The 13,115-nt window shown below is 40.8% G+C and overlaps 1 protein-coding gene across 1 annotated transcript in view; it reads right to left on the reverse strand.

Annotated features, from left to right (window-relative positions):
• Positions 1–721: 721 nt before the first annotated feature.
• The window catches only part of LOC141086129 (bifunctional heparan sulfate N-deacetylase/N-sulfotransferase 3-like), a 682,308-nt gene continuing 669,914 nt past the window's right edge, over positions 722–13,115 (reverse strand). Inside the window, exon 14 of the mRNA XM_073571870.1 lies at positions 722–1,319. Coding sequence (XP_073427971.1) covers positions 1,314–1,319 — 6 coding nt within the window. The 3' untranslated portion in view covers positions 722–1,313. The remainder of the gene's footprint in view (positions 1,320–13,115) is intronic.

Genomic DNA, 13,115 nt, shown 5'->3' on the forward strand with positions numbered 1-13,115 from the left:
AAAAGCATTAGGGAAGGTGAAGGGATGAAGATGAGTTACAATATGGAGGGTGGAGGATAGAGAAAAGAGGTAACAGGAGAATCTTCTCTTCAGTCCTGTTGCACGTGCTGCCAAAATGGCAATGACCACAAGAAAGCATGTGAAGAAAACAAGATAGGAGGGAGAGGCATTGTGGGGAATTACAGCTTCAGAACATGATAGCATATAATAACCATGGCCAGTAGATGGCAGCAAAAGACAACAAACACTGTACCATAATCTATATATAATAAAATATTTAAATAAGACATATAACATTAGGCAAATGTCCCTGTAATGGCTGAAAGCTTTTGTAGAAAATTAGCTGCACAGCACAGAGGGATTTGGTTGTTTTAATCTTTTTCATGGATTTCTGACATAAGAGGGCAATTAATTCAATATATTGATTTAACTGTTAGGGAGGAGCTAGCTGGATCTTCATGACTTCCCTCCCTATTCCAGGACCCGTTGAAGCGCAGGAAGGTGTGAAAAGGCCATCGCCCATCATGACACAAAAAATTCTCTTTTTCTTGTTGTCCGACCTTTGTGTGGAGATGAGGGGGGTCAGCGGATTCCCTGGTCCGCTAGTCAAAACCACATGTACCAGGGCTTATTCCACCAAACTCTCGCTCTCTTTTCCCCATGGGCATAATACTACTCAGACAACACAGGGTGAGGGTAAAACAGTGTGGCAATGCTTTATTGAACCAAAAAAACAGGCAAATAACACATAGAACAGCAAATGAAAAATACCCAAGATGATGCACATTACAGATTCTCACCCTTCTGCTGACTCACCGGGATAAGAGCAGCTGTTACTTCAGAGCTTCCAGTGCCAACCAACCCCACCTGTGGCCTGCACAGAGAGGAGGTAACGACAAGCTTAGGAAGATGACAGTCCATTGATGTACAAGGCCAGTTGACAGGAGGGTCACAACCTGGCTTCTCTGAACATCTCTATGGAGCCAGGTGATCAGTGCGTCCCATCCCTGGCTTTCACAAATGTATTCATGGGGCTCATGTGACTGGTGAGTCCAAATCCTGACTACCCCAAATGTATCAATGGAGCAGATCTGTATTCTTCCAGCCTAGGCTGTGGTCCACTAAGCTGGCATCCTGTAGAATGACAAATCTGTGTCACTCATGATAGAGCCATGATGTCTTGGCTGCTGTCCTGTAAAGAGTCTCTGGGTCTTTGGATTTCTTGATTTCTTGGATATCTGGTTGTCTTGTGGTATCTCTGTATCTGGAGGTATATGGAGGTATCTATTCATTTTATAGTTAACAAATGTCTTTCAAGCCTGCATTCAGAGGTAAAAGGGAAGAATGGTGATTAGACCAACTCGCATTGTTTGATTATGAAATTAATTTGCAAAGTTTTTCCTCCTCTATTTTGCATGTCAACAAACTAGCTGGCCTGGACAATGTGTATTCAACATGTCAGCAAACATCATTGTTCAATGACCCTGCATGACTTTTTTACAAAGATAGCAGACAATAAGTTGTAGGAGCTGATATAAGATGCAAAACATTAGGCATTCATCCATTTAGAAATATCAATTTAACCTTCAAGAAGAGTCAACATTTTAGACTCTTGATCAACTAGAAAGAAACACATAAATTGAAAAGGCAACAAATAGATAACAGTCAATGACTCCTGGCTTACTGAAAATAGACATCTGGTTGATTAAGATAAAATGCTGTGTCATTACACTTGGATTGCCTGTATTTTGGCGCTGCACCTAACATCCCTTTGGTCTGCTGGAAAACATGTCCATAAATAACACGATAATGAAATCCTGGTGGAGTTTGATTTTTGGTGCCGAATTCTTTGCCATTTCCTTCACATAGTATAATACAGGCCTTTATATAGAATAATGCATTCCCCCAATAAATATTCACCTCTCCTCCTTGTTACCCTGCTCCTCCGGTCTCTGCAGTAAGCGCCTACACATCAGCACAGCGGGCACCAGGTGGTGACGTGATGGCGCCCACTGTCAGTGTCTGCATAAGGGGCTCGGCTCACAGGCCCCTTAGCAGCCGCGTGGCAGTGTAGGGTGATTGTTTCTTCTTTCTCTGCCTGCAGAGTTTAATATTTAACAGTAGCGTAGCTCCGAATGGGACCTTCAGAGGCTGAGGCCTGGGGTAACTGCACCCTCTGCCCCCTCCCTCCCCCGGTAGCCAGGCTCGAACTGGCCCATAGGGTAACAGGGGAATCCCTCGGTGGGCCCCTGTGCAGATCTGGGCCCTCAACCCCACTGTGTGGCTAGCACTTGTCATAATTCACTTGATTCACGGTGTGCAGAAAAAATCAGCATCTCATCATTCATTATCCAAACTACCCAGGTTATATAGAGATATAGGTAAATTTGTGCACCAGAGTTGTGTAATATTTGTATGCAGGTGAAAAGTGGGCCCCCAAAGTCAATGCTACTGGTGGGCTCTTGGCACCCCTGTCCGACACTGCCGTTAGCTATGCTACCGCTACATACTATATACAAATCAAAATGTTTATTCAGAAATGTGCCCATTATATTTTCACTAACATATATCCACCAGTCATCATCCCATAAACACTGACATCCACTAAGAAGACAGAATGAGATGATGACGATGACGACAGTGACGATTCTACTAATCTCTAGCATCTAATATGGTATCAGTTTATAATGAAGCAGGATAACAAATAAGATCAATGTACTGGGTTGAATATTACAATCATTAACTGGACAGTGCGCAATGATGCAAGGTTCCAGCAGATTAACCCATTAAGTTTGATATTGATATTGCAATCACTAAAATTCCAATAGCTTTTACTGTATACTTCCAAATTGCCAATGGTTCATTGTAATAGCTTAAGAGCCATGGTGAATTATATGCTTGTTTGTTACATTTATGCTGAACTAAGGTGTTTCAGGCCATATTGTTGGCGCTTTTCTGCCCACGAAGCACATTTGTTGTTTCCTAGAAGATGTAATTAAGTTATAATTAAGCAAGAAAACATTCTATTGAATTTCATTTACTATACTCGTACAAAGAAAATTCTTCAAAGTACACAAAGTTATTTTTTTATGTAGTCTAATTTGCCTGAACAAAAAATGATCCTTATTTGGAATATGGCAAAAATGTAAGCACTGCAGTAAGTAAACCATTTATTTAATTTCTAAAGAAAATATTTGACTCAGCAATTAACTTATGATGAAGAATATAATATTTACAATGCTTTTTATGTTTCTTTTAGTTATTACATTTGGAGAGAGAAGGAATTAAATGACAAAATCTTGTTTATAATTAATGTTCTTTCATAATGAATATTGTTTTACTGATGTTCTTTCATTTCATACTTTAGTGTGATGTACTTTGAAAATTTAGTGGCTTAAATGATGGACTCATATTCTAGACGCATTCATTCACTTTATTAGAAATTTCTTTAATAAGGTAGTTCGCTCATCTAAATTCATCATAATGTACACAGAGGCTACCCAGAGGCAATCTTATCCTTCCAGGGAAGGATAAAGCAGGCCCACCTTGAAGAAGGCAGAGGCAACACAGGTCTAAAATACTGATAAGACAACCACTCACAACCTACCAATTCATCTAGGGTTTGTTGCTTAGTATTAAAGTTGCACATGGACAAGGATTGTATAGGGTGCCAGTCACATGGATGTAGCACATGTTGCGGGTTTGTAGCCTATTAGTGATGCACCTGTACTGTTTCCATCTTTGTCAACAGGGCTGCTACATCCTGCACATAAAAACACACATGTGACATGCACAATGTGAACAAGTCTGTTGGACCATGTTCACACCACCCTGACTGAAACACAAGCAAAAAGCACAGAATGACAAAAGTGCAAAAATACCTTGCAATAAGACATATAACAGTAATCAGCAAGTGCTGATAAAAGGTAATAACAAACACAGGGTATTTAGTCGATACGCTTTTTTGCAAAAAATGTATGCCAAGCTGCCTCACCAACGTCAAGGTAACCTGTATTGAAGCAGTCCCTATCTAATGTATTTAAAACCTGAACATATGAACAGTGTCTAAATGAGCAGGATTAAGACAGGCGCTTTCTAGTATGGGCACGTGGTGCAAGACAGCTCCTTATGTGCATGTCACACAAGAGAGGGGTGGAGTCTCTCAAATCATGCATAAGCACGAAAAAAACTGGATTAAAAACACACATGTGACATGCACAATGTGAACAAGTCTGTTGGACCATGTTCACACCACCCTGACTGAAACACAAACAAAAAGCACAGAATGACAAATGTGCAAAAATATCTTGCAATAAGACATATAACAGTAATCAGCAAGTGCTGGTAAAAGGTAATAACAAACACAGGGTATTTAGTCGATACGCTTTTTTGCAAAAAAATGTATGCGAAGCTGCTTCACCAACGTCAAGGTAACCCGTATTGAAGCAAGGTATTTTTGCACATTTGTCTCTTGTGTGACATGCACATAAGGAGCTGTCTTGCACCACGTGCCCATACTTGAAAGCGCCTGTCTTAATCCTGCTCATTTAGACACTGTTCATATGTTCAGGTTTTAAATATATTAGATAGGGACTGCTTCAATACGGGTTCCCTTGACGTTGGTGAAGCAGCTTGGCATACATTTTTTTGCAAAAAAAGTATCAACTAAATACCCTGTTTTTGTTATTACCTTTTATCATCACTTGCTGATTACTGTTATATGTCTTATTGCAAGGTATTTTTGCACATTTGTCATTCTGTGCTTTTTGTTTGTACATCCTGTATATGCATTAATTTTTTGACATGTGTTGGTAAATGCGGATTTCACTTTTCTATGTTTTTTTTAAATTTATCATGTCCTTTTTGCAAAGTTTTTGCTTTTGATTTTAGTTTAGGGACTTGAAAGACAATGGGAACCCTTGATGTGGGTTGCAAGCTTGCTTGTTTTAGCCAAAGTATTGACCAATACCTCAGACATATTATTTATATTTTACTGAACATTATTCACTTTTATGCAGGATGGAGCAAAACCCATCAAAGTTGGCCTTGCTATCTGGAGTGCGTATCCCTCTACGTCTGGAGGAATGAAAGACCTCACAGACGCGGATTCTTTACCGTAAGAGCAGTGAGACTATGGAACTCTCTGCCGTATTATGTTGTAATGATTGATTCACTGCTAAAATTTAAGAAGGGACAGGATGCCTTTCTTGAAAAGTATAATATTACAGGTTATATATTCTAGATTCATTGATAGGGCGTTGATCCAGGTAACTAGTCTGATTGCCGTATGTGGAGTCGGGGAGGAATTTTTTTCCCCAGTGTTTGCCGCATGTTTTTTTTTGCCTTCCTCTGGATCTACAGGTTAGGCTATGGGTTGAACTAGATGGACTTAAAGTCTCCCTTCAACTTTAATAACTATGTTACTATGTTATTATGTTATCAGAGTGTAATTCTGATACCAGAAGACCCATGAGTGGGTAGGTGTGTGAGTGGTTGTTTCATCTGCACTTTGCAACTGTGTTGCTTCTGCATTTAACAAGGGTGGGCTACTGCATCCTAAATGTGCATTAGTTTTTTCGACCTGTATTGGTAAATTTGGCTGCCTTTTTTCTATTTTTTTTTAATTTATTATGTTCTTTTGCTGTGCTTCTTCTTTAAATAAGGAGACAAAACGGGTGCACTGGTTTGAAAGAGAATAATTGCTGTTTCTCTACTATGATTGAAATCTTACCACTTTTCTACCAAAATGATTAGATGACTACAAAGGCATTTTGCCTAGCCATCTAAACATGATCCACCTTTTTCTAGAGACAAACCTGGTGTAATGTCTTGAGCGTGAAGAGTTTATAGCTTCTCAACTGAGAATGATCACTTGTTTGAAGTCCGCAACAGTTTTTCTAAACACAACATGATCAATTACCAAGCCTGTTTATCAAGTCCTTCAAAAATAATCCGTTTTCTTAGGGAGACAAAACAAAATTTTCAGACTGAAGAAGCTATGGCTGGATGTCTCCAAGCCTTTTAAAAAAAATTAGCTCTATTTTGGAAGCTTTTTCATGTCTGTGTACACTCAAGAGAGTATATTACCCAGCATCAGTAGTATAGTCTAGTGCTATGAAACACAGTGAGCAGACAAAAGGTTTGTGGGTGGTTCGGCTGTGCAGTGCCTGCAGCAGGAGCAGCATGGTAAATAAATTAGGATGTAGCAGGCAAGCAGATATGTGGCAGTTTGGAACCGGCGATGGAAGCCTTGGCAGGCTACACTATAAAACTCATCTGGCACCCTGGTATGTTGCTGCATTGCTGTCCATTGGCTGTGGCATGTGCAGCATGTGGTAGAGAGTTAGGACGAGCCATAAAAGGAGATGTGAATCATTTTAGGGCAAGTAGTGGCAATCCTAGCAGCAGCAAAACTACATGGATGGGGAGCAGATGCCTTGCTGAGTGTGGTCTATTAGCACTGGTGGCAGTAGAACAGTGTAGAAAGCAGTTAATAGTTAGTCCAGGCAAGAAGACAGATTATATAACTGATTTAATTATTTGCATCAGCTGTCTGTGCATGAAAGCCTTAATTAGTCCATTTTTGATAAATTTTGACAAATTTTAGGCTTTACACACTTTGATTAGACACATCCATCAGCTGTGCATACATGGCCAGAAACATGGATACAAGGAACAATCACATTTTGGCTGAGAGCCACTCTCCATAAGACTTAAATAACATGAGAGAAAAAAATGGGACATTAAATCTCAAATTTGCAATACTGTAATTCTTGATCATATAATAATTAAGTCCCAAGTTTAAGTTTTGAAATTGCAAAAAATCTTTATTAATAATTCAAAAAACCAGGGCAAATACATGTAAGTACAAGCATAAGTTACAAAAGATAGTAATAAAATCAGGCGGGCAAGTAAACTGTAAATCTATCTTCCACTATCCTCTCTTTCATGCTGATGAGTGTTTTTCCAGTACACTGTAAATATCAGTAGGATGACCTGTTGAAGTTCAATGTAAGTGCGAAACGATCGTCATCTGTATTTACTCCATCGTTTTATCTGCCTGCTGTTGGTAACATGATGTCACAATAAAGGATTTTTTTTGCACGGGATGGATTGTGCCTATCCGCTTTCTTCTCTATGGATACACAGTTTTTTTCCTTGAAAGTGGCACCCATATTCCCTGATGTGAGTGCAGCTTCATTAACCCAAGGTCATACAGCTGTGCCTTTGTCCTGCTTTTCTTCTATGGTATGTAACTCAACAATAACCTGCCCCTGTGATCAGTGTGACATATATGTGTCACCAATTTGTCAATTTAAACAGGTGTGGCAAAACATACAGTACCTAAACTGCTAAAGATATAGAGAAATAGAAAAATAATGGGAAGATCAACAACCCCAAAAAATGGAGGGAAAAAATAGCTGATATAAAGTAATAAAAGTTAGAAAATTGTTTGTCATTTCATTATTGTGTAAAAACAATTGAAAAAGTTCTTAACCCCTTTACTACCCAAGGTGGTTTGCATATTAATGAGTGGGCCAATTTTTACAATTCTGACCAGTGTCTCTTTGTGAGGTAATAACTCTGGAACTCTTCAACAGATCCCACTGATTATGAGATTGTTCTTTTCATGACATATTGTACTTCATGAGAGTGGTACAATTTGCTTGATATAACTTGCATTTATTTGTGAAATTTGGCAAAAATTTGCAAAATTTTTCAATTTTCAAACTTTGAATTCTTTTGCCCTTAAATCAGAGATGTATGTCATACAAAATAGTTAATAAATAACATTTCCCACATATCTGCTTTACATTAGCACAACTTTTGAATCAAAATGTTTCTTTGTTAGGAAGTTATAAGTATTAAAAGTTAACCAGGATTAAAGTTGACCAGCCAACATTTAAATGATTTTTAACAAAAAATTTATTTCAGACCAAATTTTTTTTATTTTGACAAAGGTTACAGGAAAAAATGGACCCTAAAATTTGTTGTACAATTTCTACTGAGCATGCTGATAACCCATATGTGGGAGAAATTCACTGTTTGAGTGCACGGCAAAGCTCAGAATGGAAGGAGCGCCATTTGACTTTTTGAATGAAAAATTTGCTGGAACAATTTGCAGACGCCATGTCGCGTTTGGAGAGCCATCGATGTGCATAAACAGTTAAAATCCCCAACAAGTGACACCATTTTGGAAATTAGACCCCACAGAGAACTGATCTAGATGTGTAGTGAGCACATTGAACACTCAGGTGCTTCACAAAAGTTTATAACGTTGAGCTGTGAAAATAAATGAAATCACATTTCCCCCACAAAAATGTTATTTTACCCTCAAATTTTGCATTTTCATAAGGGTAACAGGAGAAACTGCACCATACAATTTTTTGTGCAATTTCTCTTGAGTATGCTGATACCCCATATGAGGGAGAAAACTACTGATTGGGCGCACAGCAGGACTTGGAATGTAAAATTTCTTGGAATCATTAATGGACGACACGTCCCATTTGGAAAGCCCTTGATATACCTAAACAGTGGAAACCCCCAACAAATTACCCTATTTTGGAAACTAGACCCCTCAAGAAATGTATTAAAATGTGTGGTGAGCACGTTGGACCCTTTGGTGTTTCACAGAAGTTTATAACGTTGAGCGGTGAAAATAATCATATTTTCCCCACAAAAATGTTATTTTGGTCCAAAATTTTGCATTTTCATAAGGATAACAGGAGACATTGCACCATACTATTTGTTGTGCAATTTCTCCTGAGTACGGCTATACCCCATATGTGGGGGAATACTACATTTGAGGCACAGTGCAAAGCTCAGAAAGAAAGAAAGAGTCACCATATTGGTGTTCAGATTTTGCTGGACTGGTTTGAGGGTGCCATGTCACTTTGGCAGAGCCCTTGAGGCGCCAGAACAATATAAACCCTCCAAAATGTGAACTCATTTTACAAATTACACTCCACAATGAATTCATCCAGGGGTGCAGTGATCATATTGACACCACATGTGCCTCACAGAATTTTATACCATTGATCGGTGAAGAAAGAATAAATTACATTTTTACCACTAAAATGTTGTTTTAGCCCCACATTTGTAATTTTTCTAAGTGCAAACAAACTGAGGTTCATTTTTTCCTGAGTGCGCCAATACCCTAGATGTAATCTGGAAATATTTTTCAGGCACACTGTAAATCTCAGAAGGCATGGAGTGCCATTCTATAGTGCAAATTTTACTGTTATGGCTTGCGGGTGCCGTGACCCACTGGCAGAGCCCATGAGGTGCCAGAGCAGCAGAACCCCCATAAATGATCCCATTTTACAAACTACACTTCTCAATTAATTCATCTAGGGTTGCTGTGATCATATTGACACCACAGATGTGTCACAGAATTTTATACTATTGGGCAGTAAAGAAAAAAATAACTACATTTTTACCACCAAAATTTCATTTTAGCACCAGATTTTACATTTTCACACAAGAAGTGGGTTAAAATGGCACCATAATTGGTCTCATAATTTCTACTGAACGTGGCAATACCCCATATGCGGCTGTACAGTGCTAATTAGTCATATGGAGAGACTTGGAGGAAACTGAGCGCTATTTGCCTCCTGGTGTGCAGATTTTCCTAGAACAGTTTGCAGACTCCAAATACAGAGCCCTTAATTGCTGGAAGAGCAGAATTTCCCCCAAGTTGCCCATTTTGGAAATTATACCCCTTTGGGAATTTATGTACAGGTGTTGTGACAATTTTGACTCCATTAGTATTTTCCAGAAACAAGCAGCAATGAATGTGGCCGAGTGAAAATTGCAAACTGCTGTTGTAGTGGCCAGTAAGCTGTAGTGACCAGTACGTTGTAGTGACCAGTACATTGCAGTCACCAGTATGTTGCAGTCACTAGTACGTTATGACCGGCCCGTGCTTTTGGAGACATGCAGTTAGGCGGGCTCTTACCATTTCAGAAATGCCAAATATGCCGACACTATATGTGGTTTAGATACACTGAGGGGTTCAGAAGGGAGGGGGGCATTTGGATTTGTTATTGTATAATTTGCTGAATTTATTTTTGGAGTGTGAGGAGCCATTTAGCTTTTCCAGAGTCTTTTTACTATCAATAACTTGGAAGCCCCCTATTTTTCCGTTAACAAATGAAGGAAAAAAACCAGTACCGGAGATAACAGTGTCCATGTGTCTGTGTGTCCGTGTGTGTAATATTTGTGGCACACATGTGGCAGCCGTGTGCCACCCCCGTGTGCTGAATCAGTACCACAAGGACAGGCGCCAGGGAAGAAGCACTATTGTAAGCGCTGTGCTGGGTGCTGAAGACACTCTCATCATTCTCCCCGCTCTGACGGTAATCAGAGCAAGCAGGGGAGAATGATCAGAGTTGTATTCAAGTGATATCAATGACAGCAGGTGGTGGCTGATGGGACAATTACTCCCATCAGCATACACCTGCTGCCACTAATAACAGTGAAGCAGGAGCCACTGATGAGAGTATTCCTCACCCATCGCCTGCACTGTAAATAAATAAATGATAAAACCTGGTGTGTGTTTCTCTCTATTTTCTATAACCAGCCAGGCAAAACTGATAGCTGGAAGCTGCAACCCTCAGCTACAAGCTTCAGAAAGGCTTGAATGGGTCTACCCATGTCAGTATCTCCGGTACGTGTGAAAACTGTCACCACATGTCCTAGAGGCATGTATTAGGGGTCGAGTTCCCACCACTGCACAGGGGGAATCTCAAGCCATGTCCTCTGAGGTCTCCCATTCTTCTGTAGCTGCAGAGGTTCCTGCTCAGCAGAGACGTCGGTCCCAGCATCTTGCTCAGCCTAATGCTATGCGTCTGGTTGCTGCTGCTGCCCCATGTTCATCTATAGCATCCAGCATTAGTCAGCGGCGAGCAGACGCTCCTGGGACTAAGTCCTGCTTTTCTCCATCTGAGCATGCCATGAGACGACCGCTCATTGGTGATTGGAGGTCACATTCTCAGGTCCTCAAGCAGCTCGGATTGGGCCATCAGCAAGGTCCTGGAAGGCTGCGGTTATAGGTTATAAAAGGATCGCACGGCCGTGTGCTAGTATAGACCTTGTGGAGTGAGTGTTGTATGCACGTATGAATGTCTCTGGTGAATGACTCATTATGAAACTCCTACCCTTGGTACGCATGTGTTGATCAGCCTTGCCAGTTAGTGCCTAGGCTGATAGTGCAGGTAGGAGGCAGAATCAGGGCCTAGCTTCAGTGTTTAGTAATGGCTTGCCTGTACGCCAATGTGCACTCTGCACTTCACAGGAGCCAGCGTCTATTAGAGGTGTTCGCAGGTGCAACGCCGTGCGCTTAGTGGGTTTAGAGAAGCTCTTACCCCGCATCCTTGGGGCAGAGTCTTGTGACTGTACACTAGCACTGACTCAGCTGTGCCCTGTGACAGTTAACAGGGTACGGCATCTGTGTTATGCAGTACCATGGCTCTGTGAAGCAACAGAGCCCGTCGCTACTTCTTACTGGGTAGCGTTTAAGCCACGTGTGTCCAGTGCGATACTGCAATTTAGTGTCCACCATTACCGAGCAGCAGTTAACATCTCTGCACAGTGGACCCTGGGCTGCGAATGCACCTTATTACCATCTTTATATTAATTGAGGCATTCTGCCAGCCCTAACAACATGGAAATGTGAAAGAGCCCTTAACCCCTTTCCTACATTGGACGTAATATTCCATCCATGTGACCTGGGACTTAAGCCCCAAGGATGGAATATTACGTCATAGCGATCAGCGGCGCCCCCCGGAGGGAGCGCCGCTAATCACGGCCGGGTGCCAGCTGATTATCAGAGCTGACACCCGGCACTATGTGTCAGGGGTGGTCACGGACCGCCCCGGCACATTAACCCTTGGCACACTGCGATCAAACATGATCGCAGTCTACCAGGAGCATAGGAGAGAAGCACGCAGGGAGGGGGTCACTCCGTGCTTCCCTGCGACCCCCGGAGCGACGCGATGTGCTGTGTCGCTCCGAGAGTCCTCCTCCCTGCCTTCAGGATCCTGCAGGGAGGCAACTTCCTCACTGCCTGCTGAAAGCAGGCATGAGGAAGCCTGCAGCAGCGCCTGTCAGATCTGACACAGCGCTGTTCTAAGGCTGGAGTCACACACAACCTTTAAAAAAAGGGTCCCATTTTAACGGTCCGAAATCGCACAAAGGTATCTTAACCATTGATCCGTTTTTGATGCGATTTTTCTTAATTGATGCGATTTTAATCGCGTGTAAGGATCCGTTTGACATCCGTCTGGCGAGATTTTCTCGCAGGGTAGCTAAATGGACATATAATGGAGCCCAATGACAGGTTTCCGCACACAAAGAATGAATAGATCTAGACACATATATATATATATATATATATATATAGTTTATACATGTCATAGAGACACATTAATATATATATTACAAATTCATACAGTTCATTATAGCAGAATAGCCGCAGACACATTTGCCGGCTTTTGTATAATTATTCTCCTGCCCGACATGAAATGACACATGGTTTACATATAGTTAACCATTTCATTTCATGTTTTTTTTGTTATGTCTATCACAATTAATTAGATGAGTGTTTGTGCGTAAAATTATGGAGTTGTAGGGGTTAATTTAAGGGGTTAATTCGTTGTATTAAATTGCAGGGACTCCTGCTGACGTCACTGAGGCTGCAGGGAGTCCCCGTAATTTCATACAACGAATTGACCCCTTAAATTAACCCCTACAAGTCCAAAATTTTACCAACAAACCCTCATCTAATTAATTGTGATAGACATAACAAAAAAAACATGAAATGAAATGGTTAACTATATGTAAACCATGTGTCATTTCATGTCGGGCAGGAGAATAATTATACAAAAGCCGGCAAATGTTTCTGCGGCTATTCAGCTATGATGAACTGTATGAATTTGTAATATATATATTAATGTGTCTCTATAACATGCTTAAAATATATATATACCGTATATACTCGAATATAAGTCGAGATTTTCAGCCCAAAAAATTGGGCTGAAAGTCCCCCTCTCGTCTTATATTCAAGTCATATACAAAGGGGGTCAGAGGGGGAGGGGGGGCGGGGTGTCAGGTCA

Source organism: Dendrobates tinctorius, unplaced genomic scaffold (genome assembly GCF_039654945.1).
Source record: "Dendrobates tinctorius isolate UK_male_01 unplaced genomic scaffold, ASM3965494v1 ptg000030l, whole genome shotgun sequence".
NCBI classification, from domain to species: domain Eukaryota; kingdom Metazoa; phylum Chordata; class Amphibia; order Anura; family Dendrobatidae; genus Dendrobates; species Dendrobates tinctorius.